Genomic DNA, 17,413 nt, shown 5'->3' with positions numbered 1-17,413 from the left:
AACTGCGAAAACATCGCAGGCAGGCGTATTTTATTTTTATGCAACTTAGAATGGCAAACAAGCTGACGGCCCCCCTGATTTTAAAGTGGTAACCGTCGCCTATATACATGTGCAGTATCATAGATATAACAGAGTGTACTGTTTCGCCCATGATACTCCCCATGCGTTGCCATTCCTGAGGACTCAGGTGTTATTCCTCTGTACCCTGTAAATTCACTGCCATATCCCACACTTTAAACCGAAACACAGCCATGCAAACAACTGCTTCACGGTAGAAACACAAGGTGGGAAATGTAGGTGTACAAGCACTCGACTTTTGTACAAAGTCTCTCTCTGGTATATAAAAATAATATGATTTTATCTTTGATATTTTCAATATTTCGATTCGGTGAGAATATTCTATCGCTTTTAAAAATATAACAACGAGTGATAGGGAAATTTTAAATATTAAATTCATTGTAAATTTTCCCCATACACATGTACGTACAAAGCAAGTTATGTCAGCAAGCAACTAATAGCAGTATAAATGTAATTCACGTCAATGTGCCTGAGAAATTCTGCTAATGTTCAATGAACATAATAGATCAGGAAACCTAGCACATTCCTAACGCAGTAACCGTAGATGACTCTATCAAGTAATTGTAGCGAATCTTGGATGATAAATACATGTAGCTTTGACACTATGGAAATAAAAATATGTGTTTGTTTCTTAGATTTTTTCCTCTGTTATATATATATATATAAAGTATAAGTAAAATTCTGTGTACATTTAGTGGACTTAACACTGGACGATGTTCTCTACCAGTCAACCATTGGGCGAACAGAGAAATAAGTAGGCGGTGCATTATTGAATAGAGGAAAAATAAAGCAATACTTGATATATTCATATAATATAAACATATAATATAATTAGACTACTATAATATATCTAATTAGATTAGGCGTTTGACCACATTTTTACCTAATTTCAAATTATGTCTGTGATTTCAAGTGACAAAGAGGTCTAATGTATTACAGGCAAGCTCAAATAATATATTTCCAATTTGGCCTTGAAAACAATTAAAAAAATAATAATAAAAGAACCATTTTTTATATCTCATTTTTTAAGAGCATTATATTTTTCTTATAACTTCACAGATTTATTAAGTTTAATCCGTTTTATATAACAGATTTCGAATATGCTGTTTAAATAACAACAACTCTACTGTATGTTTTTAATATTACTATTATTTGCTTGGTGTAGCATTTTTTTTTTATTTTCAAGTGATACTTTGAGATTCATCATAACAGCAATAGTATCTTTGACTGATAACATTCCTATGCATCTGATAGTCAATTTGATAGACTTTTATCATAAATATGAGATGTTATCCGTAACTTTGTTTGGTTAATATCGACAATTATGGTGACTTCAGCATATTGAGTATACCAGAGGGAGACTTTGTACAAAAGTCGATTGCTTGGGCACCTCTGTCCCATTCGTGTTTCAACCGTGAAACAGTTGTGTTTGCATGACTGTGTTTCGGTTTGAAGGGTGGGATATGGCAGTGAATTTACAGGGTACAGAGGAATAACACCTGAGTCCTCAGGAATGGCAACGCATGGGGGCAACGCAAAATCTTAATTTATTACATAATTTAGAGTAAATTGACGGCACACCAAATAAATAAATGGCCGTGTGGTCCCAGTATAGAATAGGCCACCCCTTCCTTTCCCGCGAGTTTCGTAAAAGACGACTAAGGGAGGGCGAGGGATTGGCAGCAGCGTTCGTCTTAAAATCTAAAGCCTGATTGTGGGTGCCAATCCGCTCGCCAAGAGTGGAAACTACTGGCAAAACTTCCAAGGGGGAGGTATATGTTCAGCAGTAGACATTTTTTTTTAATGGGTGATAATGGTATGGTAACCCCGTCTGCGCTATCGGTATACACTGGCGGGGCACCAGTGATAGATGACTGATGAGGATGAAAGCAGGTCAGTTGGCCCATCCTGACGAATTCAACTAGAATTAGCCACGATGGTTTCTAGGGGGAACCGCGTGGAAGTCTACCTGACAGGGTATATTGCTAGTAATGGGGCTATTTGAGCCCACTGCTAACAATCCCTTTCCCCCAGCAGTGGACAGTTAAGTGCTGGTATAATGATAAATTCTGTTTAGCACTATTACTGCCCACTCACTACTTGCTATGCCACTGCGTTAGGTTGACTGGAAGAAATCTCTTTTAGAGATAAGTTCGCCTTTGCTAACATTGTTATTAACTTATTGTTGTTACTGTATGTTTTAGTGCAATAAAGAATAAATAATATGATGATGATGATGATACCAAATTAAAAATGGTTACTATTTTTTTTTATACAACTTAGAATGGCAAACAAGCTGACGGCCCACCTGATGGAAAGTGGTAACCGTCGCCTATAGACATGTGCAGTACCATAGACATAACAGAGTATACTGTTTCGCCCATGATATCCCCCATGCGTTACCATTTCTGTGGACTCAGATGTTATTCCTCTGTACCCTGTAAATTCACGCCATATCCCACCCTTCAAACCGAAACACAGCCATGCAAACCCAACTGCTTCACGGTAGAAACACGAATGGGACAGTTACTCAAGCAATCGACTTTTGTACAAAGTCTCCCTCTGGTAGTTTGGTATTTGAAGTCAGTTAAAAAAATAGTGTAATTCGGTTATATAAAAAAGTATATATATCATTAAGATATTTATTTATTTTAGACAACTTGAGACCATTTTGGTTAATAAATGTAACTTAAATGCACAGCCAGTGCCAGTATTTACGCTAGTTCATGATGCACCGACCTCTATACCATTACCACGATTAGAGATGATAACAATTTAATTAATTTAACGTAAAAGTCTATTTTGTAGAGTTATTAGATATTAGGTACAGTCATATGAGGAAAATAAACATGATTATCGTTGGGAACCCCACGTCGTCACATCATGTCCACACGTTATCTGCACATCCGCACTATGTTTACAGACATTTTATTTGAAAATTTTTCATGTCTTCACTTTTTTTCTTAATTCGTATGTAGTCGGTTGTAGGAATATTCTCTTTTTTTTAATGCAACTTAGAATGGCAAACAAACTGACGGCCCACCTGATGGAAAATGGTAGCCGTCGTCTATACTCGTAGACAGTATCAGTACCATGGATTCTACAGATTTGATTCCTTTAAAAATATCAAAATATATGTTGTAAACAGTCATATGTTTTCATTGCGTTGACTTGGAATTCTAATTTTTATCACAGCTTCAAAGGTTTACAGACATGAGTATTTGTTAATAATTTCAGGTTGATACCTCTATGTGTTTCTCAGAAAAAAGGTCTCAACGAACAGACAGACGGACAACACAGTGATCCTTTAAGCGTCCCGTTTTTCATTTTGATGTATGGAATAATTTAATATCGGTCAAGTGGTACCACTTTCCATCAAGTGGGCTGTCAACTAGTTAACAGCTCCCGATATTTCATAAAAAACAGTACATAAATAAAAATAGACTGTGTTTTATACCGTGGGAAATGTTTAATGATTTTGCCACGATACACTATAGAAATATGGCAACAAAACATCAAAAGAGAAATGTCAGCGTCACAACACGCGATAAGTGTATTGTTGAATGAACTTCACATTTATGGGAAATTATTTGCACTTCGCCGAATGAAAGGCTGACAAAGCAGGTATACAAAGCAAACGTGACACTGTCCATCCCAAAAGGTTGACTGGTAGAGAATGCTACCAGCATTAAGTCCGCCTTTTGTACCATATTTTCATTTGGACAATAAGGTTATTTAAATAAATAAATATGTATGAATATAGGTCTTGGCCGTAGCTGGAAGGGGGGGTATTGAGTGGCAATGCCCTACCTTAAAAGCCTTATCTTAAAATAAAAGGCTCCAAGAAAATTAGACAGATTGGCTTTTTCGAAGTCGCCTAATTATGGTTTCTGCCTTACTAAAAAGTTCTTTTGGCCTATCTTAAACTTGGGTCTAGTTACGGCTCTGAAGTAGGTACCGAGGGAGACCTAGACTAACCTATTATAAAGGGGGGGGGGGGGGGAAAGGGATTGTTAGTAATGGAAACCGAGAATCCCATTGCTAGCAATATACCCAACCAGGTCGACCTCATCGCGGTTCTCCCTGGAAACTATCGTGGTTAATTCCTGTTGAATTCATCATGATGGACTAACTGGCCTGTTTTCATTCTCATCTATAACCTTTCACTGGTGCTCCGTCAGCGTATCCCGTTAACGCAGGCGGGCCTACCATACCATTTTCACCCATAAAAAAAACCTATTATAAAGGGAGGAAGGGATTGTTAGTAATTGGGAGATCGATCCCATTTACTATCAATGTTCTCTATCAGATCGACCTCCACGCGGTTCCCCCTGGAAACTATCGTGACTAATTTATCGTTGAATTCGTCACGATAGGCTAATTGACCTGCCTTTTCATTCTCACCTATCCATCCCTCACTGGTACCCCGCCAATGTATACCGATAGCGCGGGCGAGGTTATCATGCCTTTTGTCAATAAAAAAAACCTATTATAAAACAGATCGATCATATTCTTTCTGAAAGAGAAGTTAATATTTTCTGGAATCGGCGTTAGATAGGCAAGAAAATGCTTAAACTCGTAATGACAGAGGTCTTTGACTCTCGGTTCTCTATGCCTACCCCGCAACAGATTTGGCGTGAAGATAGATAGATGCTTGTACTTATTGATATTGATGAACACACAGAATTAATTAATTAAAAGTATCATTCGTTGTTCTCAAGGAAATGTATAGTTAAATATATTTTTTTTTAAATATTTAGGTTAATGCTCCTTTCCACTCAGCGTTTGCTGGAAGAGAACTCTTACAGAGTTAAGCTCGCCTGTTGTACATCTTTATTTTATATAAATTATATGTTCGTAATTTTTTGTATACAATAAAGTATAAATAAATATATAATATAGTTACATAGACATGAACAGTACATAACAGAGTATACTGTTTAGCCCATGATACTTCCCATGCGTTGCCATTCCTGAGGACTCAGGTGTTATTCCTCTGTACCCTGTAAATTCACTGTCATATCCCACCGCTCAAACCGAAACACAGCAATGCAAACACAACTGCTTCATAGCAGAAACACGTATGTGACAGAGATACCCAAGCAAACGACTTTTGTACAAAATTTTCCTCTGGTAATACATAGAGTACATCCAGATTGAATAGACATACTTTACTCATGAACGTTAATATTCGTATCGTACGGGAAATGAACCCGCGACTATCGTAAAGGTCAAGTATTTAAACTGGAACTCCACCAAGGTCATCTAAATGTTTAAGTTTAGCAAATAAATAAAGTTATAAAAGTAACGGTGTTAAAAGTAATTTACCGGACACTGGACAAACTACTTTCCTAGAAAAAAAAATGCTAAATTTGTTTATGGTTTTGAGTAGAACGCGAGTTACTTTATGGTGCAAATCAGCTTGATATTATGAGTCCAAGTTATAATGAATGTATTGAATGGGTAGAAGTGGCATTCATATTATATTTTCCTTTTTGAATGTACCACCGTCAAAATGTACCGTTCAAGGGGCAAAGGGATTGTTAGCAATGGAGTTCGACAGCCCCATTGCTAACAATATGCCCTGTTACGTCGACCTCCACGTGGTTCCCCCTGGAAACCATCGCGAACAATTCTTGTTGAATTCGTCACGATGGGCTAACTGATCTGTTTCATCCTCACCTATTATCTTTCACTGGTGCCCCGCCGGTGTATACCGATAGCCCAGGAGGGGTTACCATTCCATTATCCACCATGTTGAAGTTGGGAAGGTTCACACATTTTCTCGCATTTTATAAATATTTTACGGTACACAATTCGGCGCAATATCTTGTTCTGTTAATTTAATTATTTGTTTTTATATAGTAACTACTATTCCTGAGGACTCAGGTGTTATTCCTCTATACCTTGTAAATTCACTACCATATCGCATCCTTCAAACCGAAACACAGCCATGCAAACACAACTTTTTCACGGTAGAAACACGAATGGATCAGAGGTGCCCAAGCAAATGACTTTTTTGCAAAGTCTCCCTCTGGTATTTAAAGCACACAAATCACAACAAACATAGATAGACATAGATAGATAGATAGATATCTTGTAAGCGTTAAATGTGATAAGGTTACGGCCGCCTCAAGCAGAAACTTCGCCAACTAACACATCATGTCTTAACTGGATGTTAGGATAACCTATGAATGATGGAATGAGTTCCTTGCCGAGGTTTTCCCAAGAGACTACAGCATGGGGTTCTTCAAAAGGGGGGTAAAGAGGTTTCTTCAGGGTCGGCAACGCACGCTTAATACCTCTGGTATTGCAGGCGTTCATAGGCTACGGTAACCGCTTACCATCAGGTGGGCTGTATGCTTGTTTGCCACCTCAGTGGTATAAAAAAAAAACCTACTGACTGTAAGCTGGAGTATTCTGCATGGACAATGCTATCGTCAGCATAGCAGTGGATCTGGCCACAAGATCGTCAATCAATCATATCGTTAATGTGATCCCTGTGGGACACCAGCATTAACTCCTTTGAGATATAAGGCACTTCCGTCCACCAAGACACGGAAGCTCTTCTCTCTTGCGAGAATTCTGCTATCCAGTCACGAAGTCAGTCAGGTAGGCCATATGCCGAAAACTTGTAAATAACTGCCTTGTACCAGACCTTGTCCAACTTCTTCAAAGGTCTTTAAAGCTCTGCAATTTCATTGTTACTCGTATATGCTAACCTTTATAAACTAATTTAATATTTAAATTGTTAATATAATATAATTATAACAAATAAAAAAAAAACATTTAAACAATTCAACATAAGGCAGTGAAATTAATCAAAAAGGAATTCTATTTCCTCATAAAAAAAAAAAATCATGAAAACAAACTAGTTTTCATCGTAAAAACATCTGAACGTCACTAGCTCTCTACCCTAGAAATTACAACTACATGTTGTCCTTTCTCCAAATCGTCATAATTTCCCGTTCTCTCACCGCGGTGCCGCTACAAACAGTCGAGCCGAGAACTTCCGACTGGATAGCATACTACGACTACGTCTACGTCTCGTAAAAGAATAAAAAAAAAGTAAAGAAAAAAGAAAAATAAAAACCCGCCGTCGGCCTCTGTGGTAGCGATTCGAAAGTTCCACGTTTAAATCATAATTTTTCTTTTGTTTTAACAATTTAATGAATTAAATATAATTTTATAAATGGTCAGGTGAACTGTGCGACTCTCGTTTTGACTGTGTGTGTAAATAATAATATAATGTCGAGAGGGAAAATGGCGGGAACGGCGCTTATTTGTTTGGTAAGTTTATATTATTTGTAATATAATAAATAGAATTTGTGTTTCACAAAAAAAAATCAGTGGCTTCAAATGAGACTAAATATGGAACCATACTAAATCGGATTCCAAAAAGAATTATCAGAAAACGATTTAGAATGAGATGAAGACAGCAAAACTAATTTAGATAAGCGAAAAATGTACTTCAATAAATAAATATAACTTATTATTAAATTATAAATAAACATAATTTATCTATAAATGAACTCAATATGGAGTTATATACATAAAAGCTTTATTTTCATATTTTATTTTTTTAGTTAGCTTTTGCCAGGAACTTCTTATGCTCTTTCTCTCGTTTCACATAACTGATTGCAGCTGATTGTGCTGTAAAATGAATAAATAAAAAATCATTTAACTTTTCTGGACAGGCTCAGGTCTGGGTGTTCTGGGTTGTGCCCCAAGATGTTCGTTGCGTTGTTCCCCACAACACAGGGTATCATAGATTGAAGAGCAGGCGATTGGTGTAATTTTTGGGGCTCTTATTTTAATCACTTATTGTTAAATTTTTTTTTTTATCACCTACCTAAACCTTGCCTAGTCTAAATATTCCAGCAAATAAGATAATTTATAAAAATAAAAAAATATTGTTATTAACAACACCATATTTATTATAAATATGATTGTGTTTCACAAAAAAAAAAAAACCTTTAATTGTAGCAAAAGAAGTTATTTCGATTTTGATAAAATTTCTATAGGTTCTGAAGAAATTTGTAATTAAATTTTTAAATAATAAAACAATTTGTAAATAAAGTATATCATTTCAAGCAAAAAAAATTACAAATCGATTTAAAACTGAGTTATGTGCTAATAAATATAAAAATATATATCCGAATTAAGTACTTCCTTCTTTTGAAGTTGGTTGAGAATAGTTCATACATTTCATATTTGAAAGATTATTCTGCAATCAAATTTTATATGTCGATATTTAGGTTAAAATCTTTTTACAATGGTAATCACCTTTGCCTTCTGTAGTCGCTTGTTTTCGCTGTCGTTAAAAAAACAAACCACGTATCGTACGGCCGAGGTATAATGATCCACAAATAGCTTAGAAAGTGGCAAGTTATTCTTTTTTATTGCCTGCAAAAAACAAAAAAAGAATGGTCTCGTTTCGGTGCTAGTTAGTGGAACGATTTTGTGCCAACTAGGTCTAGCTGGTGTTGCCATTTCTATATCAGGTTTCGGGCTAAAACGAATCAAAATAAGTACAACTTGCAGTGTACTTAATAATAAAAATATTGACTTTTTGTTTCTTATTTACAAAAGTCATACAGACGAATAACGATTTGTTATTCACGAACACTCAAGTTATGGAATACGTTCCCTGTCGAGGTTTTTCCAAAAGACTACAGCATGGGGTTCTTCAAAAAATGGGTAAAGAGGTTTCTTCAGTGTCGGCAACGCGCACGTAATGCCCATAGACCATAAATTTTGCTTTACCAGAAATTATTTTTTGCTCTGCTAAGTAAAAGAACTGTTTCAACTGTATTTAAATAAATATAAGACGAACTTGAGAGTAAAACCTATTGATATTAAGATTTTTGCGCGCGATTCCCTCGAGAAATCATAGCAGTTAATTCATAGTAAAGTATCATGATGGGTCTACTGATCAGCTTCACCTATCATTACGTACTGGTACCCTGTCAGCATATTGCGATGGCTCGATGGCGGAACATACTATTTTCATCCATTCTCCTTCATGCTCAGTACTGTGCTCCTTCTTCTTGTTCAGTACAGTGGCCTTTCTCCATGCTCAGCAGGGTGATACCACCTCTATATACATATATCTAATATATATAGAATATATCTGATAGACACCTCTGTCCCATTCGTGTTTCTACCGTGAAGCAGGTGTCTATGCATGGTTGTGTTTCGGTTTGAAGGGTGGGATATGGCGTGAATTTACAGAGTACAGAGGAATAACACCTGAGTCCTCAGGAATGGCAACGCATGGGAAGTATCATGGGCGAAACAGTATACACTGTTATGTGCATGGTATTGCTCATGTCTATAGGCGACGGTTACCTCTTTCCATCAGGTGACCCTTCAGATGTTTGCCATTCTAAGTTGCACAAAAAATGCTCAGTACTGTCTTTCTCTATGCTCATATTGCAGTCCATCTTCATGTCAAATACTGTGGTCCTTCCTCCTACTCAGTACTGTGGCCCTTCTTCATGCCAAATACTAGAGTTCCTCAACATATGCCATGTTTCGTGACGAATGCTTAAGCCGTTATAATGGCGTGATCTATTAAACTCGTATTAACATGTATTAGTAAGGATTCCTATATAGATAATAAATGATGATGCCACAATAAAAATCGACATAAACAATATGACACAGATATTTTTTACGGAATGTGGGTGGAATGGCATCACTCGTTCACTCCGGTATCTGATACCGTTCCGAGCCAGTGCCGTTAGCGTTGAATATTGTATGAGACTTGAACGACGCTAAGTAATCGATTGCACACGTCTTATCGAATCGAATGAGAAAATCGATCGATTTATGAAAAAAGTTAATTTTCGTATACTGACGGGGTATTTTAATGTAATGTAAATTGAACTCTCTTTCCCGCGCTTAGCCTGTCATTTGGGCCGTTGTGCGTATGAGTCGTGGCTAGTACAGCCAACCCAGCTCCGCCCAGAAGCATAGAAGCTTCTTGGGATCTTCATAGGCCTCGTGGAGCGATCTCACTATTCCGAGGATTTCTAAACGTTGATGGGCTTCAGTTTCATATTCCAGGATTAAGTGAATAGTCGTTTCTTCGGCGTCGACGGTAGTATGGTGACGGGGTAAGAACACAATGGAACATCAGCTCATCATAAAAGGCTACCAAGAAAATAAAGCATAAAGATGCTTAGCCACTAAATAATTAAAGACTAATATCTTTCTTGGGTCTCAGAGACTCGTTTCCTGTAGTAGAACGGTAAATGGTTTATTTAGGTATAGTTATGTATTCTAAAATGCGCATGCGCTTTAGAATACATCCGGAGTTAGATTTATTATTTTGTCTATGGTTAGACTAAGAAATCAATGTCTTACCTTTCATCCTACGGTTTCTGGAACTTTACAAGAGAATTCTTTTGATTCTCGAGTAAAATTTGCGAACTGTTTATAAGTCGTGCTTGTTGTTTTTATATTTAAAGGTTGTAGCTCGTATTTTGTGCTCTCTTTTTTACACTAACTTTATCTTGGCGCACATTTTTTTAAGGACCGCAATCTGCACAAACGAAAACCTTTAACGTTCGTTATGTCAAAATTAACATAGATTTATGATACGATTATGTACGCCGAGTTAAAATACGTACTTATTTATTGTACATATATTTAATTACTATATAAATATACTTTAAATAATTACATTTGTTAGTAAATGAGTACTTACCGGCAAGCGTAAGCAGGAACTAAAATAGTAACATTTAAATAACATTACCAAAACATTGCGTTGAACACACGAACCGTTAAGCTTTCGCGAATGGTATTCACGTGCAAGACATAGTATTGTTTTTGGTCCTACGTAAACAGTTCGCCAATTAGGGTCACTGCTAATGATGATTCATCTTGTTTACTACACCAAATACATTTTGCTCCCACGACAACAACAAATTCAATGGTGACAAAATATTGACTCTCTTATTTCCACTCCACTTTCCATCAGCTTGTTTGCCAATTTATGACGCGCAATCATGTTCCTATAGGTAGATTTTGCTCCACAAAGGAAAACAACGGGGTCGATTCTCATGCGTCATTTCTCATAACTTATCTTTTAAGCCAATATTTTAATTTGATAATTTTGCGAAATTACTATATTATGGGCCATCATAAAGTATTTTTATGATAATCTTCTATCTTCTGTACAACGGATTGTGTTCTGAAGAACTCTATGATGCCTACAGTCACCTTTCACCATCGTACTGCTCTTCATCGGTAAGGAATCCATCCTCACACCTTAGAACCAGAACGGTCACCCACAGTGCAGTTTCAGAGGAGCTTCCCCCCGCGAACACTCAGGTTGTGAATTGATCTTCCTGCCGATACTTTCTCTAGAGAATACAGCATGAGTTTCTTCATAAAGGCCCACGGTAACTCCGTCTACCATCAGACGGGTCGTACGCTTGTTTGCCATCATAGTAGTATAAAAAATAGACTTAAATCTATTAGAAATTAAGTTCATATTGGTTCTTAGAATAAAGCTCTCGCACAAAACACACAGAAACTAAATTTATACAAATTGAGCACTTGTTCCTATTTAAAGTCTTTTTTATACAACATAGAATGGCAAACAAGCTGACAGCCCACCTGATAGAAAGTGGTAATCGTCGCCTATAGACATGAGCAGTACCATGGACATAACAAAGTATACTGTTTCGCTCATGATACCCCCCATGCGTTGCCATTCCTGAGGACTCAGATGTTATTGTTCTGTACCGTGTAAATTCACTGTCATATCTCAGCATTCAAACCGAAACAGCCATGCAGACACAACTGCTTCACGGTTGAAACACGAATGGGACAGATGTACCCAAGCAAACGACTTTTGTAGAGTCTCCCTCGACTAAAAATAGTTTTAATTGCATAATAACTGCTCGTATTTCATATATACCTATACATATTTATGCAATGACTCAAGAGGCGTAATACCTTGATTTTAAAGAGTATTTTATTATAATGATTTGGATAGATTATTTAACAGTCATTATTCAGTAGTCGATAGTTATCATTCAGTAGTCACTGCCCTTTATGGGAAACTTATTTTGTTTTTTTTTATTGTATGAAAATGGAGTGGTAACCCCGCCTGCGCTAACGGGATACGCTGGCTGAGCACCAGTGAAGGGTGATCGATGAGGATGAAAACAGGCCAGTTAGCCCATCATGATGAGTTCATCAGAAATTAACCATGATAGTTTCCAGGGAAAACAGTGAGGAGGTCGACCTGGTTGGGTATATTGCTAGCAATGGGATTCTTAGTCCCCATTACTGACAATACCTTTTCCCCCCACTTATTTTATGTTGTCCATTCGTATGAAATTTACTCGGATCCTAAAGCGGAAATTAGACAATTTTGATGTGGGCACGGAAAATACGCCTTTAGATTAGATTTGTTTATTTACCAGAACATTGTTTTTTTACAGATATTGATCCATTGTGAAGTACAAATGTTCGCCTTATAGTCTAAAGCATGCAAAATTATTATTGGGTACAGGATACGTTACATTTAATACATACATATGTACCTCTATGGTGTTTTTCTTTTATGGATGATAATGGAATGATAACCCTACCTGTATTAGCGGTATATTGGTATACACTGGCGATCCACCGGTGAGAACTGATCAGTGAAGGTCAAAGCAGGTCAATCAGTCCATCATGACGAATTCATCGAGAATGAACCGATGATTTTTAGAAGGAACCTAGTGGAGGTTGATCTGACCCTATATTGCTAGCAATGAAGCTGTTACACTCCATTGCTAACAATTCCTTTCCTGCTCTGTCTATGGTATTGTCTATCTCTGGAAACGTTAAGAACTGCCATTATTAACATGCCAACAAACTTTCGTTTAAAAATAATAATAAAGAGAACTTTGTAAACAAGGATTAAAAGGACCTAGATAGAAGGAATTTCGGTGTCATTGACCGGCAGAGGCCAGGCTGTTCGGGTCGCGGGCACCGTGCCACGGTCTTATCTAGGTGAAGGTCACGTGCACGTAACGGACCGCCCGTGACGTCACCAACATGGCGCCCACAACCGGTGATAACCGGATATAGGCTCTAGAAAGTTTATTTATAGGATGCTATAAAGTCGGTTACCTCGTTAATCTCAATCTGAATACTTGTGTTGTGTAGAACAGTGTTGAGTAAATAAATACTGTACCTGGATAGTAATTTTTAAGTGATATCTAAAATGATATTCTGAATATATAGTTCTGATATCTACGTCAATTTATTATACTAAACTGTTATTTATTGGGAGGAAAGGGATTGTTAGTAATGGGGTCAAATAGCCCTATTACTAGCAATATACCCTGTCAGGTCGACCTCCAAGTGGTTCCCCCTGGAAACCATTGTGACTAATTCTAGTTTAATTCGTCAGGATGGGCTAACTGACCTACTTTCATTTTCATCTGTCATCCCTCACTGGTGCCCCGCCGGTGTATACCAATAGCGCAGGCGGGGTTACCATACCATTATCACCCATTAAAAAAAAAACCGTTATTTATATAAATATGTTTGCATTCATTAGGGTTTTATCTTATATTCGCCTTTGGGGTCAGCTGAACTGTTGCATGTCGATCTATTTACACTATAATTTTATAGATCCTGCGCATTACCTTTACGATATCGCTTGGTTTAAAATATCAACCTCAATAGACTTATACGCATACTTGCCAACGAATCACAGTTTTTTTTTTAATTGATGATAGTGGAATGGTAACCCCGCCTGCGCTATCGGTATACACCGGCGGGGCACCAATGAAGGATGATAGGTGAGGATGAAAAGGCAGGTCAGTTGGTCCATCGTGACCAATTCAACGATAAATTAGTCACGATGATTTCTAGGGGGAACCACGTGGAGGTTGACCTGATAGGGCATATTGATAGCAATGGGGACTAATCTCCCCATTACTAACAATCCCTTCCCCCCGACAAATCACAGTTGCACATCAGATGTTTCATTGATTCTGATTCCTCGCTGTACAATCTGTAGTGTGTCCAAAGGCAAGCCTATCTTATATAGGACTTGCCAAAGCTCTCGACTTTGTTCACGTGGTATTTTTTATTCGTTCGATTAACATTTTTGACCTTATTGTAATGAACTATGTCTGGGAATACTGGACCAAAATTAGCAAATGACGTGTCGTTCTCACTCTTTGGCTTAAGTCAAAATGACTTAAATAAGTTGTGTACTAAGCTGTATAAGTTACTATAATTTTCTAACTATTCCACGGGAACTCTTTAATTCGTGTTTAAAAATATCTAAAATTTTGACCAGGGACGTAAGGTAGCACCATGAAAAAGTTCATTTAAATCAGTCTAACAGTTTTGGAGATTAGCTCATAGTAACAAACAGAGAACATAAAATTTGAGAAAATCTGGATGTGTTTTATTTCACTTCTAACATCCCCCTGACTCGGTTTTTAGCGTTTTTTTCTATGTACAGACATTCGACCACTACAGTTTTATTATATGTATGAATGTTTATCACTAGGTTTGTTTAATGGATGTTAATTGTACTTAGGGCATACGCTGGCGGGGCACCAGTGAATGATGATAGATGAGGATGAAAAGTCAGGTCAATCAGCCTATTGTGATGAATTCACTAGCAATTCAGCACGATGGTTTCCAAGAAGAACTGCAAAGAGGTCGACTTGATATGCACCTTGCATTACTAGCAATGGGGCTACTAATCCCCATTACTAACATACTTTTTTTCTTTCCGTTATCCTCCTACTCTTCCAGTCACCATAAAATGAATATGAGACCAACACGGGAGTACATATTATTGAAATCAGTTCAGGCTTTCTAGACAAATGGCAAGCGACGCCATCGATGGAGTCGTTATCGCTAGCGAGTCCATGAAATAGAATGAGATAGCGACGTTCAATGTCTCATTCCAACTCATGAACTTACTACTGATGACAATTCCATAGATAGATTCGGTTGCCACTCGTCTAGAAGGCTTTTTTAATAGGCAATAAGGGCATGGTAAATCTGCCGGCGTTATTACTATAGGCTGACAGGGCACCACAAACGGATGATAAGGGATGATCAAAACAGTTCAATTAGCCCATCCTGTCGAATTTCTCTAGACCATGATGGTTTCCAAGAGGAACCGCGTGGAAGTGGTGTATTACTAGCAATGGGACAGTTAGATCTATCTAACAATCCATTACTAACAATCCCTTTCCTCCTGTCTAGAGGCCTAGTATTGGTACTTATAGGCACATAGAATACATACAAACTTAAGACTGCCTCATTTCGTGAAGTGTTTTAAATTAGTATGCTTACATGGTCCGGCGCTTTATTTCAACCTGAACAACATTCGTGACCCCAAAACCACAAGTGAGCAAATCAAATAACAAACGGATTCTTACTATCACGCTAACATGGTAACGTCTGTTCCGTTCACATTGACATTTCTGGGTCTGTGGCAGATACGCTACGGTACAATAATAGTTTTTATTGTAGTTTTTTTTTTATTCAGAGATTGACTTTTTAGGATGATGGACAGATATGGTGCGTGCTAGAAACATACGTGAGCAAGTTGTGTGGATAAATTAAGGCAAGACTTTTAAGCCATGGCCCCTGGTTTGGAATGTGTAAGGAAATGATAATAACGGTACTGAATGTCGATATGTATAATATATGTAACTCTGTAATCCCTGTTTTTAAACTACTGTACTATAAACAAGTAGGTATATGGCCCGTCCCGATAAATATTACTGCTTCCTATGAACATAACACCAAAACTACGTCTCTTTTGCCCAATGCTGTGTGTTACTATGGAAAACCTCGGCAGGTAGCTTACTCCAAAATCTGATTTTCTGGGGACAACAGTCTTTAACCGTACTATATATGATCATTCAGTTTCTAACGTGTGAGGATGCATTCTCTAATGATGGCAAGTGGTGTGATGATAAAAGATGGCTGTAGGCATTATTTCAAACAATTCCTCAGAATACAACTTGTTAAATGAGCGGTATAATATGTAAAAGGAAGCAAAATTTCGTCTTAAACTTTGAGTCTCTGTCAATATCAATAAAAAAGTGAAACAAGTATGCCATATAAGCTGCGTCAAAAAAAACTGATCGTGAACTTACCTACCCTTTGTCTTTTTCCCAATGTCCTCTACCCAAAGGTTGTCTGGAAGAGATTGCTTAGCGATAAAGCCGCCTTTTGTATCACTTCTCATTAATATTTACTGTATTTGTTTTCTTTTTACTTGGTGCAAGAAAGTAAAATAAATAAATACTGATAAAGGATAAGTTTCATAAATACCCTACATTGTATTATTTTGTGTTTGCATACAGATTTCGCTTCGCAATGTACTGTTTTTTGCTCTGCAAAGAAAAAGGGTAGTTTCAATCATTATAAATTTAAAATGAGTCTAACACGAAATTAAACCATGCCATTTGCAAAAAGAATTCTGAATCGGTTTAAATTGGTGGCATAACGACATATTCTTCTTTTCGATATCACGACAATTCGCAGAAATGTAGTGGAATCACTGGCCTAAATGTAAATGTAAATTGGATACCAATTTCCGCATTAAGCCTCCCATTTGGGCCACTGTACGAGTGAGTCATGGCTAATACAGCCAGCCAAGCTCTGCCTATAAGCACAGAAAGTTCCTGGTATCTTCCTAGGCCTCACGGAGCGATGTTCCGAGGATTTCTAAACGTTGAAAGGCCACAGTTGCACATTCCAGAATTATGTGAGCAGCCGTTTTTTCGGCTTCAAAACAGCTTCGAAATAAAAAGTTGTCTGTGGCCCCTATCTATCTATCCATTTAAGAGCTGCGCTCTTGTCGGTGGAGCTCTTGCCACTCACTACGATTTTCAGCGAGTCTCTTCACCTCTTGATACGACACGACACCAACTCCTTCCTTGATCTGCCTGATGTAACTATATCTCGGTCTCTCTCTCCCCCTTCTTCCTTCTATCTTACCTTCTATTATAATGTTCATAAGTTCGTCGTGTCGTATCAAGTGTCCTAACATTTTTCCCCTTCTGTCCTCAATAGTTCTAATAATTTGTCTTTTTTCCTTAACCCTAAGCAGGACCTCCTCATTGCTAATTCGATCCCTCCAGCTTATTTTCTCCATTATTTTGTTGTCCCCATTCTGTGACCCCTATTATGTATAAATGTTTATAAAAGAGGCCCCGGTATTGCCTCTATCATTATTTTAAGGTTTTTCCTATTTAGACAGAATCACTGGCGTATTTAGAGAAGAAGTTGGGTGGGCCGTGCTCATCCCAGAATTGTTAGATGCTTCAACTATGCGCAA

The 17,413-nt window shown here is 37.5% G+C and overlaps 1 protein-coding gene across 2 annotated transcripts in view; it reads left to right on the top strand.

The window, feature by feature from the left end:
• Positions 1 to 7,020: 7,020 nt before the first annotated feature.
• Positions 7,021 to 17,413, top strand: part of LOC113515812 (uncharacterized) — a 42,583-nt gene continuing 32,190 nt past the window's right edge. For both annotated transcript variants that reach the window (XM_052893501.1, XM_052893500.1), the window contains exon 1: positions 7,021 to 7,368. In XM_052893501.1, coding sequence (XP_052749461.1) covers positions 7,327 to 7,368 — 42 coding nt within the window. In that variant the 5' untranslated portion in view covers positions 7,021 to 7,326. The remainder of the gene's footprint in view (positions 7,369 to 17,413) is intronic.

Source organism: Galleria mellonella, unplaced genomic scaffold (genome assembly GCF_026898425.1).
Source record: "Galleria mellonella isolate WM207_F2 unplaced genomic scaffold, CSIRO_AGI_GalMel_v1 utg176, whole genome shotgun sequence".
NCBI lineage: Eukaryota > Metazoa > Arthropoda > Insecta > Lepidoptera > Pyralidae > Galleria > Galleria mellonella.
Note: the sequence above shows the minus strand (reverse complement) of the source record. Positions and strands in the feature narration are given on the sequence as shown.